Genomic DNA, 16,834 nt, shown 5'->3' with positions numbered 1-16,834 from the left:
GTACTCCTGTACCTGAACTGACCAAAACCCAGACTCTTCCTATGATAAACAACAACTTGACCGTGATCATACCACAAATGCATGCACACTATGTCTTTGCTGCGTTACTCAGGTTAAATTCAAATAAACCAAGATGGGTGATGACACAACAAGATGGTGTGAAGTATGTTTGGGAGCCACGTTTTGTTAAACATTTATAAGCAGGCCAAAGATTTTCTGCATCACTGGTCTCTCACAATTGCGCAAGTAAGCCCTGCTAGGCATCCACATAATTCAGTTAATATTTCATCAGTGTCTATATATGGATGACAGTGCAATATGTCTGCAGTCAGACAGCCAGATAAGAAGCTGCTCCTGATGCTGGTTCACTTGTGCTTGTGGCTTGTTTACCACAAACTGAATTTATGCAGGGGGTTTAGATTATTTCACAACGGATCAGGTTTTGGAGGAAACACCACTGATGTACACAGCTGTACCCGCAACCTCCAGTTTACCACCCAGGCAGACAACTGGTCCATCACAAGGACTGAGACTATGACTCCATCCAGGTGATACTTGGCTATCCACTTGGCTTCTTACAGTCACTGGTGTTCTTAGTACTGAGTCACCTACATGAGATGAGATGAGATATACTTTATTGATCTCACAGTGGAGAAATTATGTTTACACTCCAGTTACCTCAGACAGCAATTAGTCCACAATTATTACTTGTTTACCATAATAATGGCACACATCAGAATTAAACACAGCACATACACATTTGACATTGTTTATGTGCACTAAATTTGAAGAAGTCCGTTATCCGAATTGAGGTAAGTGGGTGAAGGCCACGCAGCAACCCTGAGTTGCGCCACCGTCAACTTGGGGGGTGGGGTGGGGGGGGGACAGGGACCAGCAGCAGCTAAAACCGCGCCGCCCCTGCAGAAGGGAAGGGGGTGACGTAAGCAGAAGCCGGAGTGGGGGGTGTGTGATGGGGGTGGGGGGGTGGGGGGTAGAGGGAGTGGAGCATGCTTCAGTCCTGTAAAACAGTTTATTGTCTTTGTGAGTTGAGATAAGAAAACAACCAAATAATCACCAAGTCCTGAAGACATTCCTCTGGAGGAAAAACAGTCGGGCAATTTGTCCTTCAGGCTGATAAGCCTGCCATGTTGTGGTTTGAGCAGTGAAAAACATTTTTTACAGCTTCACTTGAACAACCAAATCCCAATTACGAATTAAGAATATTCCCCGGCCTCCGAAATGTTCAACTTGATCTGCAAGGCATGCATCTGCTCCAAGATGTCATCCAATTTGCGTCTGAGTTCAAGAGTCATCGCAGTCTGAGAATGCACTGCCTTGCCCACCTCGTTAATCATGACGGACAAGCCCCTCGCTTGTCCGTCATGATTAACGAGGTGGTTCTTGATGCCACCGTCTTGCCCAATTTTCCCGGTAGATCAGGGCAGCACATAAGCCACAAAGTACCAGCCCGGCTACCATAAGACCAAATATAATGAATCCTCAACATCCTCAACGAAGAAAGGCGCCAAGCATGCAATATGCCAAGACTCCCGGAGTCGAGAACATAGCCCACAGTGATACGTTCCATCTGGGCAGGTAGGATCCCCCCGGTCCTGACCTTTTTGTAGAAAAGATGGTGTCAATAGTGTTCAGAGACCAGCTGAACAATTCCATGGTTAATCCAATAGTAGTCCAATAGAACCAGTATCCAATATAATTTGAGGAATTCACAGTCTGGTGAAGTAGGGACTTGAAGGTTAAAGCAGAGAGCAGAAATAAGGGCGAGTAAAGGAGATGTGACCGCCCTCGTCAGAGTCCCAAGCTGAATTACACAACCATAGTGGTGCAACTGATCTTCCTTCATAATGCAAGTGGTACACCTCCTATGAGCCTCCCAAAGTCACCATTCACTTCAGACAAAGTCATTCTAAAAGCACCTAAAGATTTTCTGGGGAGACCAAAGCACCAAAGATGTCTTAGACCACTGGCTGGTGTCTAGGTCTCACTTTCATGGACATCCCATCCTGGGCAATCATCGTCTACAACTGTGACAAACTGACTTGTGAACTTCATAGTTGCCTATTAATTTGATTTATATAAGGGCTGAGTGCATCCTTGTCATTTGTTTGGTGCTTTGTATGTCACATGACATGGATTATTTGTCCCATTTGTGTTGCGTTGCATTTAGAGTGCAATTTGGTTCCATTTAGCGTGCAAATTTGGCTCCATACGTTTGGCACCATTGCACCCTATGCGCACACACACACACACACACACACGCGCGCGCATGCGCAGAAAGGTGGTGCATGGCATCATGGACGACATTATCAGAATTATTTTTGGACTCGTATTTAAGGTTTGTGTTGGATTGTTGATGTCAGAGCAGCAAGGTTTGCACCAAAGCTGGATAAATTTCTGACGTGATTTTTTGCTGGACTGAGGAAGTACACAAATCTTTTTCTTTTTGTTTTGGAAGTGCACAATGTCAGTGCAATGACGCACCAAAATGTAAGTCCCTTTTCTGTTGTTTATAAACTGATATTATATCAAATGCAGTGACGGTGGTAACGTGTTACTTAGTAATGCGTTACTCTAATCAAACCACTTTTTTTAGTAACGAGTAATCTAACGCGTTAATCTTTCCAAATCAGTAATCAGATTAAAGTTATTTCTCCAAGTCGCTGTGCGTTACTATTATTTTTGCATTGTGGGTCGATAGCTGCATTAAACTTGGTCCGTGGGCAGGGGGTCGGGGTTCGAATGAACTACCCACTTTAAGCGAGCTGTGAGCTTTTCATCCGCGGTTTTCTGCAGCAGCTGCGACTCGTCCTCACCTCTTAAAGCGCGGCGACAACAGCACACCTGCACTGAGCTTTACAAAGACATTTTTATGCTTTTTTTCTGCTTTATTTAGAATTCTGAGCTGAGCCGCTCCATATCTGCTCGTTAAAAACAACTGATCCTCCGCGACGTGTCCACAACTAACACTATTTTCCACTAAAATGCACCTAAACTCTCTTTCTGAGGACCACATGATGTGAAAACGCAATAAAACTTTCTTACCTGTAAATCTGGTCATGTTTTCTGCATAAATAAATGTTATCCATTCTTTGTGCTCAAACACCAAAGCAGGGGCGAATCCAAATGGAATGGAGGCGTGGGGCAAGGATGCCCCCCCACACAACACCCCTAGATTAAAGGTCCAGCCTTTTTTTTACTACAACTATTAATACTACTTATAATAATAATAATTTCGACAAGTAAAATGTTTACCGAGAATTTAAATGTTAGAAAAATGTTAGAAAGAATTTAATAGTTACATTTATAAACAATGTGGGTTAGAAATTGCAAGTTTTACTGTTACAGTGCTGTCAACAGTTAAATATGAGGTCAAGAAAGAGGTCTTTATTTTACCTTTTATAAAACAAGTATTTATTTTCATTGAAGTCAAGAAAGGGTGACTATAAAGTGAGTTTTGGCAAAACAAGTATCACTATCATGTTGAGGTGGCAGAGGGTTGTTGTCGGCAGCTGGGGAAAGTAACTAAAAAGTAACTAGTAATCTAACATAGTTACTTTTACAGTTGAGTAATCGGTAAAGTAACTAAGTTACTTTTTCAAGGAGTAATCAGTAATTGGATTACTTTTTCAAAGTAACTGTGGCAACACTGATCAAATGATAAGGATCTATTTTAGTTGTTATATAAAGCAAATAATGAATGTTTTGACATTCTTTCAATGGGTCGCCTCGTTGAATGGTATGTTCCAGCTTTCACCTCATGACATATTCATACCATTGAATTCATAAACATTATTTGTATACTAGCTAGATGACATATTATATTGTGCTACCCAGCACATGATGTTATGACGTAATCCGCCAGGCTTCTACTATGCGATGTGTGCAAAAGCAATCATAGTATAACTGCGTTGCTTCCAGAAAACCTTCCAGTGATTTTGTATGATAACATTACGGAGTCCATGGATGCAGAAGGGGTTACCACAGTATGTCAAAGGTTATAACAAAAAAAGAAAATTTCAAGCACATTGAAAATTCATCCACAGTTTAAACAAAACCATGGTACAACAATGGAATGCCCCAGTTGACTGCAGCAACCCTCCCAGACCCTCTAAGACTTGTCAAGGTAAGAACATGATTTCAACCCGTCAGCATCCAGCATGCATATCCATGAAAGCGAGAAGACTGGAAGCATCACAAGTCTAAAAATTAGAAAATCATCCTCCTGAAAATCTAACAGTATTTCCATCCACATTTGTCTATTCAACATGTGATGCTATACACTATTCCCAAGGTTGAGCTTCCGATGACATGAATGTTCCTGCCAAGCTAATGAAACCTCTTGCCACCATCACTCTTGGCCCATTTCCACTGCAGGGACTACCCCTGAGAAGTGATTTTTCTGAACCATTTTTGGGGTAAGGCAAGTCTCTGCTGAAGGGAATGTACTTCAGTGTGACTGAAAAACTGTTGGGGCGGGGCTTGATCGGTCAACAACAGCACCAAGCGGGATTTATGAAAGTGAAATAGGCAGAAATGAGCAGAAGAACCAAAATGGAGAGAAAAGGTGACACAATGGAGAGAAAAGGTGATCGTAGGTCTTTTGGATCTTTGGATCTATGAAGATATGAAAAAGTATCGATATCGGCAATACTGGGCCTGTATTTACTTGGTATCGGATCAATACCAAAATTCCCGGTATAGCCCACCTCTAGTTAACACACCCGGATATCCGTGGAATTAAAGACAGCGTGAAACATTGCCAAGTAAAAAAATAAATAAATAAAATAAGCTGTACTATAAGCATCTGAAAGTCCACAACAACAAAGTGGGTAAAATCTCAAAACAAACGGAATACTTCACCACAGGCCGTGCACTGCAAAGGCGGGGACAAAAGACTCGTCGTTTTTTTGTTTGATGATGAAGAAAGCTGCATTAGAAAAGACATTACAACCAAGAGGTCTTCAGTCAGATAAACAACTACGAAATATGCTGCCATTTTTAGTGTTTCCATTATGTTAGCAATCTAAAAAAACCTAAGTTACTCCTGTTTTTGCCTTGCAACTGTTGTATGCAGGTGATACCTTGCAAGCAAACTTTTTTTTGTTGCGTTGCATCTAACGTTAAGGTTACAGTTTGGTTGCCCGCTGTATACATTTTTTTTTCTTTTTTGGATTATTGTGACGGAAAACAAAAACTTGATAGTTATGAAAAGACGTTGCTGACCAGTAGCTAAAGGCAGCTGGAGACAACAGTGAATGGATTCTTGTTACTGACATCAGAGGACCTCCTTGTTCCTGTCGGGTACGTTGGGGTCATTAATAGACTTTAAATAGAGATCACACACTGTGCACAAACAGTAGGACCTCACAGAAACATCGATTATTCATTCATTTCTTCTGCTCAATCACTCCATTCAGCGGGTGCAGAGCTTCATATCCCAGCATGCTCTGTTTGGACGGTACGAGATGCCAGGGCATCGGTGAAATAGATCAAAAGGAGACTCATTTATGATGAAAAAGAAATAGCAGCAGGATGGAACTCAGGACGGCAGAGTAAACTCAGATTTTTACCAGCACTTGAAAGTAAAGGAGTTTAGCTCAGGTCAGCATTTTAGCTTCTTTTCTTTCTTCCCCTCCTCCTCTTTCATTCCAGATTAAGGTGCTCTGAATACCAATGAGCTCCAGGAGCCTTTGATTTCCGCGTAATCTCAAAGACGGAGCTCCTCTTAATGACTGCTGCCTCTGATTAATTATTATGCAATCATGAATTATAGATTTCAAGTGTTTCCATTTAAAAAAATTACAAAGGTGGGCTGTATATATGAAAGCATTTGTGTGGGATGTTAACTGAGAGCAGACAGAACTCTGAAATCAACTGCAAGAACTGAATTCTCTTATTTTCACATTTGGAATCAGGGGGAAAAAATCATTTATGCCTTTGTGTGTCATAAAAATGCATGAGTGAGCAATGCAGACAGACTCTTGAATGAATTCTGAAGCTGTCACTGACAGTAATGATGTAAACGTTCCTCAAGTATAAAAGAAGAGACCAGCAAAAAATGAAAGAGAAAAACACCCTTATCTTTGTAGAGCTGAAAACTCCCTTCCTGGCTCTTAAAGGTTTGGTGCTCAATCTTTTATAAGAACACCAGTGAGAGTCTTAAAACAACTTTCAGTGACACTCAGAGTGTAACATGACGTCACAACATCGCATCAATCCAAACTTTATTAGGTGACACTCTGGACACTCCCAAATTAAAAATATAGCTGTTAATTGATTATGACAGAATTGTTTGACTTCTCAGGAGAAATGTCAGTAAGTCACAGACAAAATTTATATTTTTCTGCAGAGTGAGCTTGTCTGTCAGAAACACTTACTAACAGAAATTTAGCGTAGTGCAAGTTCTGGCAGGAAGACTCCGATTTCAAAGCCTTCTTTGAGATTGACCTATCATTAACAGCGGTTATCTCTTATAGGAAGCAGTTGGTCCCCTTTCAGTCATCACCTGATGACCAATAAGAAATGTGCAAGTTATTTAAAAACATTAATTCTAACTCATTTCTTTGCTACTTCCAGTTGCTGACCTGAACACTACCTCCTCCACCCCGCTGCCAGTTAGTCAGTCCCTGTTTGATGCATGATGCTTGGTGTAAGCTCCGCCCCTGCTCTCTTTTGAAAGCATGATTGTGAGTTGCTCTTGCCTGCCTCTACTGGTGGTTGGCTGTCACTGCGGTATTGTATCACTTCCTGTTCCGGAGCACAGCGGTGTTTTGCTGTATCTGTTAGCTGTTTAATCTGCGCAGTTAGATTGATCTAGTTACCTAGATAATGATTTGTTTCCCAGTGTAATCTTCACGTGCCTTAACTAAAGCACTCCCTCTGCTGAATCACCTCTAAATTATTTACACATTATTCACTTTGCGTGTTTTTAGGAATCTGCTAGCTTAGCGCAGCTACTAGCTCTTAGCCAATTTAGCATGGCGGCTTCTTCTGTCTCTCCTGGACTTTTCTGCTCTGGGTGTGAAATGATTAGTTATTCCTCGGCCTCCTTTAGCAGTAATGGTACTTGTAATAAGTGTAGCTTATTCGTAGCTTTGGAGGCCAGGCTGGGCGAATTGGAGACTCGGCTCCACACCGTGGAAAATTCTACAGCTAGCCAGGCCCCTGTAGTCGGTGCAGACCAAGGTAGCTTAGCCACCGTTAGTTTCCCTCTGGCAGATCCCGAGCAGCTGGGAAAGCAGGCCGACTGGGTGACTGTGAGGAGGAAGCGTAGTTCTAAACAGAAGCCCCGTGTACACCGCCAACCCGTTCACATCTCTAACCGTTTTTCCCCACTCGGCGACACACCCGCCGAGGATCAAACTCTGGTTATTGGCGACTCTGTTTTGAGAAATGTGAAGTTAGCGACACCAGCAACCATAGTCAATTGTCTTCCGGGGGCCAGAGCAGGCGACATTGAAGGAAATTTGAAACTGCTGGCTAAGGCTAAGCGTAAATTTGGTAAGATTGTAATTCACGTCGGCAGTAATGACACCCAGTTACGCCAATCGGAGGTCACTAAAATTAACATTGAATCGGTGTGTAACTTTGCAAAAACAATGTCGGACTCTGTAGTTTTCTCTGGGCCCCTCCCCAATCGGACCGGGAGTGACATGTTTAGCCGCATGTTCTCCTTGAATTGCTGGCTGTCTGAGTGGTGTCCAAAAAATGAGGTGGGCTTCATAGATAATTGGCAAAGCTTCTGGGGAAAACCTGGTCTTGTTAGGAGAGACGGCATCCATCCCACTTTGGATGGAGCAGCTCTCATTTCTAGAAATCTGGCCAATTTTCTTAAATCCTCCAAACCGTGACTATCCAGGGTTGGGACCAGGAAGCAGAGTTGTAGTCTTACACACCCCTCTGCAGCTTCTCTCCCCCTGCCATCCCCTCATTACCCCATCCCCGTAGAGACGGTGCCTGCTCCCAGACCACCAATAACCAGTAAAAATCTATTTAAGCAAAAAAATTCAAAAAGAAAAAATAATATAGCACCTTCAACTGCACCACAGACTAAAACAGTTAAATGTGATCTATTAAACATTAGGTCTCTCTCTTCTAAGTCCCTGTTGGTAAATGATATAATAATTGATCAACATATTGATTTATTCTGCCTTACAGAAACCTGGTTACAGCAGGATGAATATGTTAGTTTAAATGAGTCAACACCCCCGAGTCACACTAACTGTCAGAATGCTCGTAGCACGGGCCAGGGCGGAGGATTAGCAGCAATCTTCCATTCCAGCTTATTAATTAATCAAAAACCCAGACAGAGCTTTAATTCATTTGAAAGCTTGACTCTTAGTCTTGTCCATCCAAATTGGAAGTCCCAAAAACCAGTTTTATTTGTTATTATCTATCATCCACCTGGTCGTTACTGTGAGTTTCTCTGTGAATTTTCAGACCTTTTGTCTGACTTAGTGCTTAGCTCAGATAAGATAATTATAGTGGGCGATTTTAACATCCACACAGATGCTGAGAATGACAGCCTCAACACTGCATTTAATCTATTATTAGACTCTATTGGCTTTGCTCAAAAAGTAAATGAGTCCACCCACCACTTTAATCATATCTTAGATCTTGTTCTGACTTATGGTATGGAAATTGAAGACTTAACAGTATTCCCTGAAAACTCCCTTCTGTCTGATCATTTCTTAATAACATTTACATTTACTCTGATGGACTACCCAGCAGTGGGGAATAAGTTTCATTACACTAGAAGTCTTTCAGAAAGCGCTGTAACTAGGTTTAAGGATATGATTCCTTCTTTATGTTCTCTAATGCCATATACCAACACAGTGCAGAGTAGCTACCTAAACTCTGTGAGATAGAGTATCTCGTCAATAGTTTTACATCCTCATTGAAGACAACTTTGGATGCTGTAGCTCTTCTGAAAAAGAGAGCTTTAAATCAGAAGTGCCTGACTCCGTGGTATAACTCACAAACTCGCAGCTTAAAGCAGATAACCCGTAAGTTGGAGAGGAAATGGCGTCTCACTAATTTAGAAGATCTTCATTTAGCCTGGTAAAAGAGTCTGTTGCTCTATAAAAAAGCCCTCCGTAAAGCTAGGACATCTTACTACTCATCACTAATTGAAGAAAATAAGAACAACCCCAGGTTTCTTTTCAGCACTGTAGCCAGGCTGACAAAGAGTCAGAGCTCTATTGAGCTGAGTATTCCATTAACTTTAACTAGTAATGACTTTATGACTTTCTTTGCTAATAAAATTTTAACTATTAGAGAAAAAATTACTCATAACCATCCCAAAGACGTATCGTTATCTTTGGCTGCTTTCAGTGATGCCGGTATTTGGTTAGACTCTTTCTCTCAGATTGTTCTGTCTGAGTTATTTTCATTAATTACTTCATCCAAACCATCAACATGTCTATTAGACCCCATTCCTACCAGGCTGCTCAAGGAAGCCCTACCATTATTTAATGCTTTGATCTTAAATATGATCAATCTATCTTTATTAGTTGGCTATTTACCACAGGGTTTTAAGGTGGCAGTAATTAAACCATTACTTAAAAAGCCATCACTTGACCCAGCTATCTTAGCTAATTATAGGCCAATCTCCAACCTTCCTTTTCTCTCAAAAATTCTTGAAAGGGTAGTTGTAAAACAGCTAACTGATCATCTGCAGAGGAATGGTCTATTTGAAGAGTTTCAGTCAGGTTTTAGAATTCATCATAGTACAGAAACAGCATTAGTGAAGGTTACAAATGATCTTCTTATGGCCTCAGACAGTGGACTCATCTCTGTGCTTGTTCTGTTAGACCTCAGTGCTGCTTTTGATACTGTTGACCATAAAATTTTATTACAGAGATTAGAGCATGCCATAGGTATTAAAGGCACTGCGCTGCGGTGGTTTGAATCATATTTATCTAATAGATTACAATTTGTTCATGTAAATGGGGAATCTTCTTCACAGACTAAGGTTAATTATGGAGTTCCACAAGGTTCTGTGCTAGGACCAATTTTATTCACTTTATACATGCTTCCCTTAGGTAGTATTATTAGACGGTATTGCTTAAATTTTCATTGTTACGCAGATGATACCCAGCTTTATCTATCCATGAAGCCAGAGGACACACACCAATTAGCTAAACTGCAGGATTGTCTTACAGACATAAAGACATGGATGACCTCTAATTTCCTGCTTTTAAACTCAGATAAAACTGAAGTTATTGTACTTGGCCCCACAAATCTTAGAAACATGGTGTCTAACCAGAACCTTACTCTGGATGGCATTACCCTGACCTCTAGTAATACTGTGAGAAATCTTGGAGTCATTTTTGATCAGGATATGTCATTCAAAGCGCATATTAAACAAATATGTAGGACTGCTTTTTTGCATTTACGCAATATCTCTAAAATTAGAAAGGTCTTGTCTCAGAGTGATGCTGAAAAACTAATTCATGCATTTATTTCCTCTAGGCTGGACTATTGTAATTCATTATTATCAGGTTGTCCTAAAAGTTCCCTGAAAAGCCTTCAGTTAATTCAAAATGCTGCAGCTAGAGTACTAACGGGGACTAGAAGGAGAGAGCATATCTCACCCATATTGGCCTCTCTTCATTGGCTTCCTGTTAATTCTAGAATAGAATTTAAAATTCTTCTTCTTACTTATAAGGGTTTGAATAATCAGGTCCCATCTTATCTTAGGGACCTCGTAGTACCATATCACCCCAATAGAGCGCTTCGCTCTCAGACTACAGGCTGACTTGTAGTTCCTAGGGTTTGTAAGAGTAGAATGGGAGGCAGAGCCTTCAGCTTTCAGGCTCCTCTCCTGTGGAACCAGCTCCCAATTCAGATCAGGGAGACAGACACCCTCTCTACTTTTAAGATTAGGCTTAAAACTTTCCTTTTTGCTAAAGCTTATAGTTAGGGCTGGATCAGGTGACCCTGAACCATCCCTTAGTTATGCTGCTATAGACTTAGACTGCTGGGGGGTTCCCATGATGCACTGAGTGTTTCTTTCTCTTTTTGCTCTGTATGCACCACTCTGCATTTAATCATTAGTGATTGATCTCTGGTCCCCTCCACAGCATGTCTTTTTCCTGGTTCTCTCCCTCAACCCCAACCAGTCCCAGCAGAAGACTGCCCCTCCCTGAGCCTGGTTCTGCTGGAGGTTTCTTCCTATTAAAAGGGAGTTTTTCCTTCCCACTGTAGCCAAGTGCTTGCTCACAGGGGGTCGTTTTGACCGTTGGGGTTTTACGTAATTATTGTATGGCCTTGCCTTACAATATAACGCGCCTTGGGGCAACTGTTTGTTGTGATTTGGTGCTATATAAATAAAATTGATTGATTGATTGATTGATGGGACCTCTGCCAAAGACTGTCGCAACTTTCTGAACATTATCACTATGGACTAAAACATTTAATTTTTTCTTGTGTCCTGAATCTTCATGGTAGAAGATTAGGTTCCTACTGGTGACCAACCAGGCAGACCTGTGGTCCATTCTTATCTCCCATGTACGTTATCTGCTGCAGCCAGGTGTTTTGTGGGTGAAAGCTTGTATTTGTTCAGTTGCCACAGCCCACAGAAATGATGCTTTTCTGTTATAAATGAGTGAAACATTTAATATCTGAAGTTTAATGCCCTCAGAAGTTACAAGAAAAGTCAAACTTTTCTTCTTACATCTTTGGCAAACAGAGAGGACAAAATATTAAGGATTTTGCACAAGTTACTCATTTGCAAACATCACAACAGAGCTTTGAATCTTGGGAAAACAGCCGTTGATTGTCTATAAAAGCTTTTCAAACCACCACAGCATAATCCACTTCAGTGTTATTGATTGCTGTGCTCCAAACCCGTCTCCCCACAGCCAAACGTAACCTGTTACGTATTGTCAAAGAGTGCCGGGATCAGCACAGGGATCAGCACAAGACAAGCGGATTACACGCCAGCTGTCATTTGAGAAGTTTTTGCATTCTTCCTCGGCATCAACTGCAGTCTATTGTAAGCTGACAGCTGCTGTCGTCCATTACAACTCAAACTACAAACGTTCATTATAGACAGATGTCTGAACCTCAGATTACCTGAAAGCCGTGTTCCTTTGTTCCTCTGAAGGCCACTTTAACACCCAACTCTTTTTATAATGACAGCTGACACAAACTTTTCTCACATTCTTAGATCTGTAGCGGTGGTATTAAAGTTAAACTGAACCAATGTAGGAAACATTGAACCTGTGTGATGTTAGGTATTTCCACGAGAAATCATGACATGTTGGCATGGATTTATGGAACAGTCTGAAAATGGGCAGGACTTAATGAGTGCAGAGAATCATGAAAATAGGGGCCACATTATTTTGAAACATGGAGCCCACCATTAGATTCTTTGCTTCTAACACCGCTTTTAAGCCAGCATTCTTCATACAAACCCTGATACTCTAGACTGGGCGTGGGCACGAAAGGCCAAGGCAGGGTAGGTTTTCCTCTTAATGATCACCTCAGTAGGTGATTTCACAGATGATCAGGATTTTACGCCGGGGTTAGGGTAAGAAGGTTAAGGGGTTAGGGGTAGGAGAGGTAGTGGGGAGCTCCACGACCTGCCAAGGTGATGTGATCTGAGCAAGACCTGCACCACGCTGACCCTTCATGGCACATTGTTGCACATCCTGATCAAGACTAAAATCAAAGGGGTATTGATTTTCATCCTTTAAATGTTCCTGTTTATGTATTAACCAATAACTACAGTGTTTCCCCGAGGTCGAAGGCTTTGAGGGCATGGCAACCTCGGACCAACACATTAATTACTGATTGATTATGAAAATAAACCAGAAAATCTGACAGTTCTGACACACTGAATTTGAAGAGTTTTGATTGAATGAATGAATTAGCAGGGGTGGTGGCCAAGTGGTTAATGCGCTTGGCTTCAGTGTAGAAGGTTCCAGGTGCAAATCCCACCCCTGCCACATTTCTCCATGTATTATGGAGTTGCATCAGGAAGGGCTTCCAGTGTAAAATTCTGCAAATTCAACATGCAGATCCACCTTGGATTTGCTGTGGCGACCCCGAGTGCAAAAAAAACAAAAACAAGGGAGCAGCCGAAGGGACTTACTTTTTATTGAATGAATGAATTAAGGTTAGCCAAGCACTAAGTGAAATTTAAAAGCCAATATCACTGGCCAAGGTTGAACTTTTGCCCAAGTGTTTATGTCTACGATCTATTTTGAATGGCTATTTTGAAGACCTGGTTAAAGATATGCCAAAGGATACCATGAAACACTAACATGAAGTCATATCACTCTTCTGCCAAACCTTTGACCTTGGGTAACCTTGAAAGGTCAAACTCATTCAGAATGGCTATTTTGATTAATTGGTTCAAGGTATGCCTACGGCTACTATGAGATAATACATAGACAATAACATGATTTTGGAGGGCTTGGTGGTTGATTATTGGCCCCTCTATGTATCTATATGGCTAGCAGACCGTAATTCTTATGAGCAGTCCGAGGATTGACTTTACTTTACACCAGCACAGAATCTCACCATCAAGGAGCAAAATGAGATGATTTAGTTTAACAAGTGAAGATTTCCCATTCTGAAAAAATCCCAGGACGAATGCTACTTCAGTCCATTGTCATACGAGCAACAAGACAATGATGCTGTTGAATTTCTATATGTAGGACTGGCACGTCCAGATTGGAGCATGTTCAGATTCTCAGACATCATGGGTACAGACCTCAAGGATTACGGTGCAGATGAGTTTAACACACTGGATGATGGCGTCCTGGCTCCCCGATATCGTCACCTCACGCTCTGTGGAGCTGGGGAGGAGGTCGCCCGCCACCTGCACCTTGGCACCTGTTGTCTAAACACACACACACACAGAGTCAGTGCTGTGCAGAAAAACGCAGAGATTTTGAGCAAGAAAAAGGAGCTCTGACAGGATTAATATATTTTTTTTAATTGAGAAGGTTGAATCTTGTATGATGGCACACTGCACAGACACACACTTTCCACACTCGGACATGGTGACTATAAACAAATGTGATTATGTTCAGCAAATAACCGAGGTTGTTGCATCGCTGAATAATGCTGATAGAGGACTGACACCTACAATTTATTTATCCCAAATTTTCCACCTGCAGGCTTCATGTTGCTATGGAAACAAACACACACACACACACACACACACACACACACACACACACACACACACACACACACACACACACACACACACTTTTTTTTAAAAGTCTCACCTCTCTGATCTCTTTGATCTTTGAGCCGCCCTTGCCAATGAGAGAGCCACACTGACTGGCTGGGATCACCAGTCTTAAAGTGACTGGAGGTTTGCTGGTCACTGTGCCGTTGGCTACCAGTGCCGTCAGATCCTGGAGGAGAAACAGACAGGTTTACACTGACACATTCTTTCAGTGCTCAGAGTAAATCGTGTGGCACCACTGTTCGATCAGACTGGAGATTCATTTCAAATGACCTCAAACATCAGCATTTGTTGACTGAATTTCTGACAGAACCATGAAGCTTTCAGTGAGCTTGAATTCAGAATGTATGGTGCTTCCAGAAAGTATTCACAGCGCTTCACTTTTTCCCACAATTTAATGTGTAACAGCCTTTTTCCAAAATGGATGAAATTCATTTTTTCCTCAAAATTCTATTCACTGCACCCCAGAATGACAACATGAAAATTTGTGAGATTTTTGCAAATTTATTAAAAATCAAAGGGTAAGAAATCACATGTACATAAGTATTCACAGCCTTTTCCATGAAGCTCAAAAAGGTACATCCTGTTTCCACTGATCATCCTTAAGATGTTTCTACAGCTTAAATGAAGTCTGTCTGTGGTAAATTCACTTGATGAAAACCATCTCTGCAGTAATCCACCAATCAGGTTTGTATGGTAGAGTGGCCAGATGGAAGCCACTCCTTAAAAAAAGGCACATGGCAGCCCACCTGGAGTTTGTAAAAAGGCACCTGAAGGACTCTCAGACCATGAGAAAGAAAATTCTCTGGTCTGAAGAGACAAAGATTGAACTCTGGTGTGAATGGCAAATGCCATGTTTGGAAGAAACCAGACAGCATCCGTACAGTGAAGCATGGTGGTGGCAGCATCATGCTGTGGAGATGTTTATCAGCAGCAGGAACTGGGAGACTAGTCAGGATTGAGGGAAAGATGAATGCAGCAAAGGACAAGAGACATCCTGGATGAAAACCTGCTCCAGAGTGCTCTTGACCTCAGACTGGGGCAACAATTCGTCTTTCAGCAGGACAATGACTCTAAGCACACAGCCAAGATATCAAAGGAGTGGCTTCATGACAACTCTGTGAATGTCTCTGAGTGGCCCAGCCAGAGCTCAGACCTGAATCCGATTGAACATCTCAGGTTACGAGGAGCTGGTTATCGATCTAAACGGTGCCACAGCTGCTGCTTAATATTTGTTAGAAATAAAACTTTTGAATTCATCCTGTCTTCTCTGTTCAGCTGTTTCTGTCTCCATCTCTGTCTATTCTCATTAAATACACCCTGCTTTTCCCTCTCCGGCAGGTTTTTTCCTTCTTCTAAACCTCATCTGCACTCTCTCTCCTTTTAATTAACTCAGGTAATAAATAGTGGCTCGAATCACCTGGTCTTAATGCAATTGCTTGAGTTAATTAGGCAGCCGGTCCGGAGGCCTCGCTGCCTTTAGAATGTAAATCGCAGCAGCGCCTCGTCTGAGCAGCACAAATCTCCATCTGAGTGAAACATTTTCCAAATGCTCATATTTGTGTCATGTTGTCATCCACAAATCTTTTCTCTGGGTTTCTTTTTTGTGTTCTGTCTGAGATGGAAGTGTCCCACAGAAAGTATTTCATGATTGTACAAGGAACAAATAATCTGCTGAAAATGTACAAATGTTTTGACATAATTGTGTCAGCGTCACTGAGGGGAGCGGCCTCCTTCTCCATCCCAAACTTAAGATTTATAACGCCATGTTTTTGCAGATGACTGATATAATTTATGCTTTTTTTTTTTTTGGTCTAAAAGTAAAGTCGAATGTGTGTTAATTTTGCTATGGGGCGTGTTTCTGTGTGTGTGTGGGTGTGTATGAGAGCAGCTTTGATCGCAGAACGTGTGTTTGGGTCCCCTGTGTCTGCATTTGGATAAATAAAAGTTTTCATCCATATTTTCATGTCAAAATAAACTGCAGTGGAGCAGTGCGGAGCATAAACACAGTATGATTTAATTGAATTTTATTTTATTTTTTCAGTTTTACTCTACCAGTCCAAATTTTGTCCTCACACAAGGTTATTCGCCCTACAGACGTATCCCATAATCCCTTGCGCACCAGAGAGATGCTGCAGTCAAACAACATAGAGAATCAACATAATGACAATTGTAAATGAATATTATACTACAAAAATGTAATTTTTTATGCTTTTTGTCACGTTAATAAGAGACTGCATGCATGATACCCCTGAAAACTTTGCTAAAACAATTATAACAAATAATCCATGTCTGCTACGTCTAATCTGCATGGAATTTAATAAATGCAAACCGAATTTCAGACATATTATATATATTAGTCTGGAACAAAGAGGACAAACAGTGTTGTAAAGAACAATAATCAAGATATTAACCCTGTGGGGCCGACGCCGTCATATACGATGGCTAAGACCAAGCTTTACTAAATTATAAATAACTTTTTAATGATACGAGATAGAAACTCACTTTTTTTTCTCTGAAAATTTAACTCCGAGGACTTTCGAGCCAGCCATCGGCCATCTTTGTACTCCTCATAGAAGCTGTGTGTTGACGTGCGCAATGTGT

The 16,834-nt window shown here is 41.4% G+C and overlaps 1 protein-coding gene across 2 annotated transcripts in view; it reads right to left on the bottom strand.

Annotated features, from left to right (window-relative positions):
* Positions 1 to 16,834, bottom strand: part of pcbp4 (poly(rC) binding protein 4) — a 417,908-nt gene that overhangs the window by 120,518 nt on the left and 280,556 nt on the right. For both annotated transcript variants that reach the window (XM_034165899.1, XM_034165900.1), the window contains 2 exons: positions 14,268 to 14,399; positions 13,745 to 13,873 (listed from right to left, as the gene is read on the bottom strand). In XM_034165899.1, the coding sequence (XP_034021790.1) occupies positions 13,745 to 13,873; positions 14,268 to 14,399 (261 nt within the window). The remainder of the gene's footprint in view (positions 1 to 13,744; positions 13,874 to 14,267; positions 14,400 to 16,834) is intronic.

This window comes from Thalassophryne amazonica, chromosome 3, assembly GCF_902500255.1.
Source record: "Thalassophryne amazonica chromosome 3, fThaAma1.1, whole genome shotgun sequence".
NCBI lineage: Eukaryota > Metazoa > Chordata > Actinopteri > Batrachoidiformes > Batrachoididae > Thalassophryne > Thalassophryne amazonica.
The sequence above is the reverse complement of the archived record's forward strand: the minus strand, read 5'-3'. Positions and strand labels throughout refer to the sequence as shown.